The following is a 12,196-nucleotide window of genomic DNA, read 5'->3' on the forward strand; positions in this document are numbered from 1 at the left end:
ACTAAACTCTGCAACACATAACTTCAATCTATTGTCATAAGGAGAATTTGACACGCCTGTCACCATTTTGAATACTCATCTCTAAATCCTCTCCATTACCTCCTGATCCCCAAAAAACCCAGGTGACCAGCAGTTGAGATGTGACCAAATCATAGCCTATTTGTCTTTATTTGTCAACATGCTTTTCAACATCCAAGTAATCCTTTAAGGTATTATGCAAACTTTTGCAATATATTCACTGAAATTCAAATCTCTGTCCACATCACTCCACATCCTCAAACTCAACAATTTCCTGCAATCCAGCACTATCTATACGACAAAGTATGTAATCATTCCATTTTGATGTGCCTTACTTGATATTTTGCAACACTAAATTGACAATCATTATCCTTTTCCCATAATGCTAATGTATTTAAATCATCCTGCAGGACATCTACATCATCTTTATCAACTAGTACTTTCTGCAGTTTTGGATCATCAGCAAACAACTGAATGTCTCCTCTTAAATCTTTCCATCATATCATTAATATAAAAATTAAAGAGTAGTAGCCCTAGTACAAAACCATGAGGTACTTCACTAGTCACCCTCATTCTCCTAGATTCCACTCCACCATGTACTACTCTCTAATGTCTGCCTGCCAGCTGCCTCTCTATCCATGTCACACCAGCTTCATATCCATTCCCATTTTCTCCTTCCTGTGTAATATTTTTTATGCAGTACTCTGTCAAATTGCTTTGCAAAGTCCAGCAATATCACAGTGTAACCATGATACTGCTTTCACTTTATTATAAAATGTGAATAAATTACTAATGTGAATAATTACTAATAAATTATCTTTTACTAAGTTGTGCATATCCCCTCCCCCTCCATTAGAGTATCATATTCCTATCAATCTTCTTCTTCTTCTGCAGCTTCTCCCACTTAAGTGGGGTCACTGTTTATAATGAGTCTCTCCACACCTTCCTGTCTTGGGCTGTCACCACATCCAAGTTCTTCATCCTCAAGTCCTCTTCTACCAGCTCCCTCCATCTCTTCTTTGGCTGCCTGCGCTTCTGCCTTCCTTGCACATCCATCTGCATGAACCTTCTTCCCACATATTCGTCCTCCCACCTCATCACATGACCAAACCATCTCAACCTTGCCTACTGTATTTTCGCTCCTAAGTTCGTAACTTTCACTGTTCCCCTGACATAGTCATTTCTCAGACGATCCTTTCTAGTCACACCGCACATCCACTTAAGCATTCTCATCTCTGCTACTTCCATCCTGCTGATGTTGTTTTTCCTCAGGGCCACAGTTCCTATAGCATATGTCATAGCTGGCCTCACTACTGTCCTATAGATTTTGCCTTTCAGATTGATGGGAACCCTCTTATCACATAACACTCCAGCCATCTCCCTCCAGTTCCTCCAACCCGCTTGTATCCTGCATCCCACTTCCTTCTCAGCTCCTCCATCTTCTTCCACTGTTGAACCTAAGTATCTAAAGTCTCTCACCTTCCTGATGACATTTCCTTCCAGCTCCAGATCTGTCTCCTGTCTGCCGCCCATTGTGCAACACATATACTCTGTCTTACTTCTGCTCAGTCTCATACCTCTCTCTTCCAGTACTTTTCTCCATCTTTCCAGTTTAGTTCCCGCTTCTTCTCTTGAATCTGCACACAGTAAGATGTCATCTGCATACAACATTGTCCAAGGCGCATCTTCTCTCACCTCCTCTGTTACCACCTCCATCACAATATTAAACAGAAACGGACTTAATGCTGACCCTTGATGCAAGCCAACTGTTACTTGAAAACTTTCTGTCTGTCCCAGACAGGTCCGAACACTTGACTTCACATTTCTGTACATTTCCCGCAACAACCTGACATATTTTTCCGGCACCTTCTTCTCCCTCAAACACCTCCAGACTTCTTGCCTTGGCACTCTATCGTATGCTTTCTCCAGATCAATAAATGCCGGATGTAGCTCCCTTTGTTTCTCTCGATACTTTTCCATCATCTGCCGTAACCCAAAGATAGCATCTGTTGTTGATCTACGAGGCATGAAGCCAAATTGTTCCTTTGCAATCTCCACCTCCTTCCTCAATCTACCATCAAGAACCCTTTCTAGGATTTTCATTGTGTGGGACATTAACTTTATTCCTCTGTAATTTTTACAGTCTTGTGCATCCCCTTTACCCTTGCAGATGGGGACAAGAGTACTCTCCCTCCATTCCTCGGGTATATTTTCCTGTTGGCAAACTTTCATGAACAGGTCCCACAGCAGGTCAATTCCCTCTTCTCCCAGTGCCTTCCATGCCTCCGCTGGAATTCTGTCGGGGCCCACCGATTTTCCATTCCTCATCCTCTTCATGGCCTCTGTCACTTCCACTCTACTGATGTTCTGCACCATCCCCCCTCAGAAGGCTGCCCATCTCCTCTGTGAGTCCTAGCATTTTCCTCATTCAAAAGTCCCTCAAAGTATATTTTCCATCTGTTTCTTATGTCCACAGCCCTCCATAATACTCTTCCTTCGGTGTCTTTGATCTGCCTCACATGTAAGATGTCCTTTGCTGCTTTATTTCTACATTTCGCTAGTTGGTAAATTTTTCTCTGTCCTTCCTTTGTTTCTAATTGATCATACAGATCTTGATATGCCATGGCCTTTGCCTGTGCCACAACTCTCTTGGCTTCTTGCTTTCTCTCTCTGTACACCTCTCTGTCCTCTTCCACTCCTGACTTATTCCACTTCTGCTTTGCCTTCCTCTTAGCTGTCACTGCCACTTGTACATTATTATTCCACCACCAACCCTCCTTCTGCTCTCTAATCTTTCCAGATGTCTCACCAAGCACCAAGCACCAAGCACCTCGATTGCACAGCTCAGGATTACTATTCCTATCAATCCAATCCTGAATTTTGCCTTTAACAAACTTTTCCATTCTTTAATTGGCCAGCCTGGTTGGCCAAGTGGTTAGCGTATCTGCTCTCCAGCCAAAAGGCTAAGGATTCGAATCCAGGCATGGGCATGGATGTTTGTGATTGTCTGTGAAAATACCACCAGTGGTGGTGGATGGTAGATGGTGTTGGTGTACATTATGATGGTAATTGCAGTTCGTTGTAGTTGGAGGACTGAGGGTGGAGACAGAGAGCTGTAGAGTAGGTGTCCTCCCTCGATGAGTCCCTGGACTCCTTGGAGGTGTCATGTAACAATAATAATAATTTAACCACCATGCTTGAGGTAATAATCGATCCATAATATGCTACTTCTATCTTAGAGCCACCTTTATGTAATGAAACTATCTTACCCTCTTTCCACTCCCTTGGAACCTTGCCAGAGCTGAGACAGATTAAACAACTTAATCAGAGGCACTGCACATGAGCTGACATACTGTCTGGTAAAACTGCTGTATTCACATTGATATGATACTTTTCAATATGCTGAGTACCTTCATTTCTTTTACCTCAATTCTCACATCAGCCTCTGTCACATTAGTAACTGCAAAACCTGGATGATACACCCTTGCAAAGTGATCACTTAATAGTTCAACTATTCTTCTACTTTCATCACTTTCCTATAATCGCAATGAGTAACGTTATCTTTCCATAATCATTCTTTCTCTTACTACACAGCAAAAAAAAAAAAAAAAAAAATTGATTTGGGTAGCTAATTTTCTCACAATCTGATTTAGCATATTAGTTCCTTAACATATTAGTTACCATGTTGTTTGCGCTTTGTATTACTCATGAACATGCTGATCACTTTTTTTTTTTAAATTGCCTTGAAAATGTTATCTTATTTTGCAGCCAGGAGTTCTTTATATCGTAGGAGCTGCTTTATATCATCTATTTAATGTATGATATTATCATCCTTATCCTGGGTGTGCAGTCTGACTGCCTCAAACAATCCCTGACCATTTCCCATGCACTACTGACATTCTTTCCCTGTAGCTTCTTATGCAACACTATCTGTAAGTTTTCTTATGGGTAAGTTTTCTAATGCTATTAGTAGATCCAGCACTCTCAAACCCCTGGTCTCCTCTATCACATGCTGTTCTAGATAATTATCCCTCCTTAACTGCATAAATTCCATTTCCATCTTACTGTGTGCCCATTCCTCCTTCCAATCTATATTCCCATAGTTTAAGTCTCCCATGATAATTAATTACTCAGCTTGCTCTCACTGTGCTAATCTTCTGATGCATGGCATCCACATCTTCCTCTGAATCCCCAAATCTACACAGCAACCAACAATATATTTTGTCCTATTGGCCTCTACCTCGCACCAGACATTGTTAACATTAGTTACTTCTTTCTCCCACTTTCAACATGACTTACATTTCTTACACTCACGCACAAAACATTTTCAGCACACTCTCTTTCTTTCTCCACTCTCACTTTCATACCACAAACCATTCACTTTTGGCAATGAGTATACACTGAACATGCTACATCACAGAAAATCCTACATATTGAAATTGTTGAATATAAAGGTTTTGGCTGTGATTTTTTCATTTACATCAGAGCCATGTCGACACGCATTTTAAATAATATTGCACAATAAGATTCACAATTATGCAATATTGCTTAAAAAGTGTCATCTACTTTCTGTGTCACCTATTAATATAAGAGCAGCAGATGCCCAGCATTCCCCATACTGCACAACTGTAAACACACAGAATCTGCTTTTCTTCTTCCTCTTTTATTCCATCAACCTCTGTCCTCTGAAACAGCCTACTACAAGAAGTGTATTTCGAAACAGTTAGAGCCTACAACTCTTCAAAAAAATTCAATAAGCACCTTCAGACATGGCGCTGATGTGCTTATAGGTCCTTTGAACTCTCATGGATTAGATCAATATAAAAATAAATAAATAAATAAAATAAACAAACACACTCAAATACAAAGTCTAAAATAAAAAAACGGCACTAATATGGATTAGTGATAATATTGAGAATATCTAAACAACAAATTACACAGTAATTAACTTTAATGAAAATGTAGTTATTTTGTACTGAAAATAACTACATCAAAGAACAGGAATACATGGTCAACAATTGGTTTACCAATTAGAAACACCACAAGCTAGAAATCAATATTAATAAAGAATATCAAAACTATTTTTGATGTTTACATAAAATGAGAAGCTCCCAAACTTCTGGGGGAGAGAAAGAAAATCATTCTGATTCAGGTTAGGCTGATATAAAAGGGCTTTGCAACTTTCTTTGAAAAGGTCTTCATATTTAAAATTCTTTCTATGTAAATGAGCTTCATCCCACCAGATAATGTGCTTAAGTGTCAATACCACTGTCAGATCAGACTTTTGAGGTTTCACGTATTCAATGTAATAATGATGTTAATCCCCCCCCCCCCCCCACACACACAGAATGGCCTGTCTGCCCAAAATATATCAAATTACATTCACAAGGAATCTGGTAAACATCAGCTAGAGGTGACGGTTTGTATTTTGTAGATGGTAACATGAGAAATTTTGTAAATAGGAAAATATATGTGAATAAGGTGATACTTCTTCAAAATTCTACCAATTGGTTCAGCGATACCACAAGTATAAGGGATTGGAACCCTGCAATCTGCTGAAGATTCCTGCTGAAGATTCTGACCCTAAGAGCCAATTATCTGCTGGATTGGATGAGGACCGTAACCATTTAATTCCATTAAAGTTTTGACAATGAGAAGTTATTGTTGTAAGCCTGAGGGAGAAGAGTATGCATTATGTGCTTGATTCATTAAAGGCTTGATAATTTATTTTTATTTTTTTATTTTTTGAGAGGTGTGAGAACAGACTTTTGGTACTTACATCTGCCAATATTCTCTAAATAGTGGTTGGCAAAGTACCAGAGTCTGTATACCTAAGGAGGATGTGCAAGAATGATAAACTACCAGCATTTTCTTTTTCCATGGTGAATTTAATGCATGGGTGAATTCTATTGACCTGATGTAGGAAAGTGGTTTTTCAGGATGGAGCCAAACAGTCAAAACATTATCAATGTAATGAAACCAAAGAGAGGGCTGGGGATGAATGGATAAGAACAAAGTATCTTCCAGATTGTTCAAAAAATAGCTTGCCAAAGGTGGAGACAGAGGACTACCCATAGCAGTGCCTTCAACCTGCCTATAGATCTTGTTTTTCCAGCTGAAATATCCTGATTACATAACATATTCAAAAATCTTCACAACATCATGAGGGAAATCATCAGACACTCTTGTATTTATACAGTACAATCATCTGAGTCTTGTATTTGAATAATCTTGATTTTTTTTTGAGAAAATGAAAATGTGGGATTCTTGATAAATGACCTGGATTGTCCAATATGGGCAGTTAATAAACATAAAAGAAAGTTAGCAGTTCTATAAGTGGGAGAGACAATACAATTCACAGTGGGTCTTACTGGACAACTTTCTTTATGAATTTTTGGGAGATCATATAAGTGAAGAGTCCTTCCAAAATGGTGTGTAACTTATACAAAGCATTTTGATCCCACCAACAACTTCATCAAGGAGCTTAGTTAATTTTTTAATTTGTGTTTTTGTAGAGTTATAATTAATTCCTTGATAGGTGGAAGTATCCTGTAAAAGGCAGTCTATCTTCCTCTGATAGTTGTTCTTATCCATTATCACTACAGTTTTTCCTTTTTCTGCTTTTGAAACAGATATATGGTTCTTTTGTCTAATGTCTTAATGGAAGCAGCACATGGATTTCAGTAACAGATAAATTACACGGAGGTAATTTATTTCTAATGAGTAAAGCAGTAACTTCAAAGCAAACTTATTAGAATCTTCATTTGAAAGTCAAGAAAAACAGATTGCATGGCCTTTAGCCAATACGCTAATCATTAGCATCAGATTTGTTATACAATCAGGATATTTTAGCTGTAAAAACAAAATCTATAGACAGTTTAAAGGCACTGCCATGAGTAGTCCTCTGTCTCCACCTTTGGCAAACTATTTTGTGAACCATCTGAAAGATACCTTGTTCTTATCCATTCATCCACAACCCTCTCTTTGGTTTCCTTACATTGATCATGTTTCTGCTGTTTGGCCGCATTCTGAAAGTGAACGTACACTTTCTTACACCAGATCAATAGCCTTCAGCCATGCATTCAATTCAGCATGGAAAAAGAAAATGCTAGTAATTTACCATTCTTGCACATCCTTTTTACTTACACAGCCTCTGCTACTTTGACAACCAGTATTTGCTAATTAGCCTTTTTACATGTATTGAAGATGCCTGTGATATTCAGTCAAAAATTCTACTAATAAATAATATTTTACGTGAGTTAATTCCATTATTATAATTTTAAGTAGCAGTCTGAGACTGTTTCTCTCAAAGAATCTCTGACCACTTCCCATGCCCTACTGACATTCTCTCCCTGTAGCTTCTAAAGCCATGACACTGCTTCAAGATACCTCCTAAGTCTGTCATAATTACCAGCTTCAACTTCCGTACACCCCCTACTAAACACATTCTTACACAACTTCCACGGATGGCTATGAGTTCTCTGATATATTTGTCATATATTTAAAAAATTAAAACCTCTCTAATATCTCAAATTATAGTTCAACATAAATACTTTCTTGACAGAGAATTCAACATGCCTGGCAACTTCCCAGAACAAGACTGGATGGTTATTCTCCGCAATTGAAGCAGAGTGTGTATCTTCTAATTTATGTTCCTATAGTTAAAATTCTCCTATAATAATTGTCTGACCTGACTCATTGTGCTAATCTGCCAATATATGGCATCTATATCTTTCTGTGAACCCCTGGTCTATAGCAGTACCCAACAATATATTCTTGCCTATTGGTCTATCTCACACTAGACAGCCTCAAACAAACCATCTCCCTAAGATCTAAAATCCTCTTTAATTTCTACTTTTGTTAGTTGTAATTCTTCAACTATCATCAGCAATATCCCACCTCCTGTCCTATTCCCTCCATGAAAATACAACATCCTTGATATTCTATCCCTGTAACTACATCATTTTCTGTTAACCAGGTCTCACTGATGCCTATAATTTTTGGCCTAGTCAAGCTTACCAATGCCAATAAATCCTCTCACTTATTCCTGACACTTCTGGCATTCATATATGCATTCCAACATCCCCTTGTGCCTATAATTACCTTTGTGTAATGTTATCATCAACCCATTCCAATCAGAAACCTGTGAAAATGCATTCTGCATTGCCAGCCTGGTTGGCTGAGTGGTTAGCATATCAGCTCTCCAGCCAAAAGGCTGCAGGTTCGAATCCCACCATGGGCATACTAGTGGTGGTGGTGAGTGGTGGATGGCATTGGTGTAGATGATGATGGCAGTTGTGGTTCGTTGTATATTTGGTGGATTGAGACAGAGAGTTGTAGAGAAGATGCTTCTCCCGATGAGTCTTTGGACTCCCTGGAGGTGGCACATAATAATAAGAATAACCAATTTCTATACACATGCTCATTTATCACAGGGATGGCCAGACACATGCAATGCAGAGAATTTGCATGATGTGTCTGGCATGCAGAGAATTTGTGTGTTTAAGGCACGGTATGATGAGCTGTGTATGTGTATGACAGGGACCTCCTACATGAGTCTGTGACTCCATGAGGTCTTAGGATAATAATAATCATAATATAAACAACACCTCCAACCATCTAACTCCAAAACCATTTAAACGTAGTCCACTGGGGAGACTAATGTAGTCTATTTGATGGACAAAAGGACATATAAGTCCTTTTGTCCATCAAATTCACTCCACATACATCAATAAACCACACACCTCATTAACTCATTAGCAATCATGTCCCTTCTTCTCAACTCTGTCTTATTATACCGAGGCAGCACACTCACAATTTTTACTTCCTTACTCTTCATTTTTTTTTTCTTTCAACAACTCTTTCAAATCTTGTGTCATTGCATATTCCTACCCTTTCAAATCATTTATTCCTGTGATGACAATCATTCTTTTCACTTCTCTCTTAATAATAATAAAAAATCTGCAAATTCTCTGCAGATTTTTTATTATAATTAAGAGAGACCTCCAGGGAGTTAGGCAGTCATTGAGGGAGGCCACACACACACACACACACACACACACACACACACACACACACACCAGCTATTATACTTATTCTTGAATTCATTCAGACAGCTTGCACACACAACATCCAATGGCAATCCATTCCAATCATGCCACCTTATGAGAAAAAAATCTAGCCACCACCCCCTTCTTAGTGGCACTCATTCTCAGCTTCCAAGGATGCCCTCTTGTTCTTTCCCCACCCTCCATAAAATGAAAAATTCCATCAACTGAAATCCTGTATGAACCTTTCAGAAGTTTGTAAGTCTCAATCACATCACCCTGTTTGCTAGTGTCTGCTGTCTACAAATTCTCAATCTGTCTTCGTAATCAGTATTCTGCAATCCTGATATCATTTATAACTCTCCTTCACACTCTCTCCATTGTATCAGAATCACAAAGGAAACTAGGAGACCTGCATACAATAGTCCAAGTGAGGCATATCAAGGCTTTGTAAAGAGGCAAAATGACATCCTTATCTTTACATGTAAAAGTTCATTTCAGAATTGCAATTATTCTCTGAGTTGTATTTAGAATTTTTGCTATATGACTCTTCTTCTTCCTTTTTCCCTCTTTTTACCTTGTGGTGTTCAGGGTTTTCTATTCATTTAACTGCAACTGTAACATAAGGTGGTTCCCCCCCTATTCCCCCCCCCACACACACACCGGTGTATCCTATGTTTGTAGAAGTGTCGAGTTCTCAAGGCCAGTTTGCAGGATGCAAAACCATAGATAAACTGAGGAGAAAAACCCTGCAGTCCATGCCCAAGACTGGCTAACTTGGCTATGTCTGAGAATGATCCTAAGCTCCTCTCGTCAGTGACTGAAATCGAACCTGGGACACTCCTTTCCTAGGCATATGGTTGTGAAGCGCATAGTCACTCAGCTAACCACGCTATATGACTCTTGAACTTCAACTTCCTGTCTACCAAAACTTCAAGATCCCTAGTGTGATCAGTTTCTTCTAGCATAATCCCACCAATATAATATGACACTGTGATATCTAATCACATCAAAGTGTATGCCCTTACATTTATTAACACTGAACTGACAGCCATTTTCACATGCCCACAAGTCCAGCCTATTCAAATCATTCTGCAAGTATGCTACATTCCTTATTACCCTACCTATTTCACATCATGAGCAAACAGATGTATGTCACATGTCAAATCCTTCCCAATGTTATTAATGTGCAGATTTAATAACAGTGGACCAAGGACTAATCTCAGACAAAAATCTTGCAGACTCGCATTCCCAGTATACCACTTTTTGATATCTGTCAGCCAGCCATCCTCTTATCTATGCTAATATTTTATAATCCAAACCCATATTCTCCAATTTACATAAGTCTTCCATGCTATATTTTGTCAACAACCTTAACAAAATCCAAAAGTATCATGGTGTATCCATTCCCCCTTGTCTAGTTCAATGGAGTTAAATCATTCTACAGGGATACTGTTCTATTGAACTGGCATCTGTTATTCCTTTACTTTCCTCTAAGTGTTTTATTATACTAATTGTGTTATAAAAAAGCTAAGTAAAAAGAAAGTCTGTTAACTGAAAGAATACCGAGCTAATTCCATTGAGGAATTACTTATTACTTTTTAAATAAGTTATTAAAAAATCTCCAATAGTAAAGATTTCTTTGTATATTCCTATTTTAAATAAATTTTAACCTATGGTCTTTCTTTTGTGGCTAGTTTTACTATTCTTGCCTAACTATTCACTGTATGTGTGTGTGTGTGCATGCGTGCATGATGATCTTTGTCTCCTCAAACAGTTTGTAACAATTTTAGAAAATAGAGTGAAAACTCAATATTATTAATAATATTGAGTAACTCAATAAAATATTAATTTTATGTTGTGGTGATTTAATAAAATGACAGCTAAGCCACAGAACATGCATCTGTCTGCTTCTCCAGATTTCCAGTTATTATTATTATTTTTAATGAGACTGAACAGCTCATCTTCAGTTTAAAAGCCTTTATAAGATTTCTCATATCCTAAATAGTTATATCAGTTCTTTCATTTGTGCTCAAGGCATTCTTAAAATGCTGCATTCCAAAGTGGACTGATACTCATTCATTTCATTAAATCAAGATGAATTAAAATTAATTGTGATTATTTCCAATAATGGTTTTTTTTTTTCCTTAAAGCTAAAAATTTCATATTCAGAACCTCATTCAACTTAATTATATAATAACACTTGCCTCATCCACCCTCCGTTGCTTCATACTTTCTTTTTCTGGTTTTGTATCTTTTGGCTCTATAGAATTAGAATCTGGTGAATGACTCTGTCTATGTTCTTGCTTTCTTGAATCAATATGTGGCAGCACAGCTACTCCTCCAACTGGCCGCTTAAAAAATAAATAAAAATAAAAAAACATAACTGATAAAAATACAATCTGACTTACTGGAATTTATGAAAAATTAACATCAATAAAGTTTTTTGCCCTTTCAACAAATGCAATTATAACAATTCATGATTTTTTTTAAAAATAAAATAATTTAGATATTATTCACTACTAGCAGAAAAGTCCAATAAAACAGGCTAGAAATAATTTTTAAAATGAAAGAAGGTTATTTAGGATGATGTGACATACAATGCGGAACAGTAAAGTATCTGTTCATGCTAACAAGGAAGAAACAGCTATCACAGCACATAGTGGATTAGTGAAAGTCTTCATATTTCTTGAGCTAAAGATACAGTTGAGTGTTTTCAGCTCCAGTGTGCTGAAGATACTAATTGTTATGGTACTTATACTCTTGTAGATAAGAAATAGTATTCTCTGACTACATCTGTAGTCAGAGATGTTTAGTGAACAAATTACCATTTCTTTCCTTCCTCTTTTCAAAACAATAATAATACAAGTTAAAAAGAGTGCAAGAAATGATAAAAGGAAATATATTGAAGAATTATGTGGAGAGTCAGAACAAGCTGCAAGGAACTATGACTCAAAGAAACTAAATGAGATAACAAGGAAAATAACCAGGAAAAACAAATAAAAGATAAATATGGAAATTTACTGACTAAGGAAAAAGACAGAAAAAAGATGGGCTGAATATTTTCAGGAAGTATTAGGCAATAAATCTATGATACAGGAAGAAATACTGCTAGAGAATACTGAAATGGA

At 37.5% G+C, this 12,196-nt stretch overlaps 1 protein-coding gene across 2 annotated transcripts in view; it reads right to left on the bottom strand.

The window, feature by feature from the left end:
* Window positions 1-12,196, bottom strand: part of cora (erythrocyte membrane protein band 4.1 like coracle) — a 316,104-nt gene that overhangs the window by 109,434 nt on the left and 194,474 nt on the right. For both annotated transcript variants that reach the window (XM_090410709.1, XM_090410707.1), the window contains exon 12: window positions 11,273-11,419. In XM_090410709.1, coding sequence (XP_090266835.1) covers window positions 11,273-11,419 — 147 coding nt within the window. The remainder of the gene's footprint in view (window positions 1-11,272; window positions 11,420-12,196) is intronic.

The sequence above is a fragment of the Typopeltis vanoorti genome, chromosome 20 (genome assembly GCF_054136105.1).
Source record: "Typopeltis vanoorti isolate ZY-2024b chromosome 20, IOZ_Tvanoo_1.0, whole genome shotgun sequence".
In the NCBI taxonomy this organism is placed as follows: Eukaryota; Metazoa; Arthropoda; class Arachnida; order Uropygi; family Thelyphonidae; genus Typopeltis; species Typopeltis vanoorti.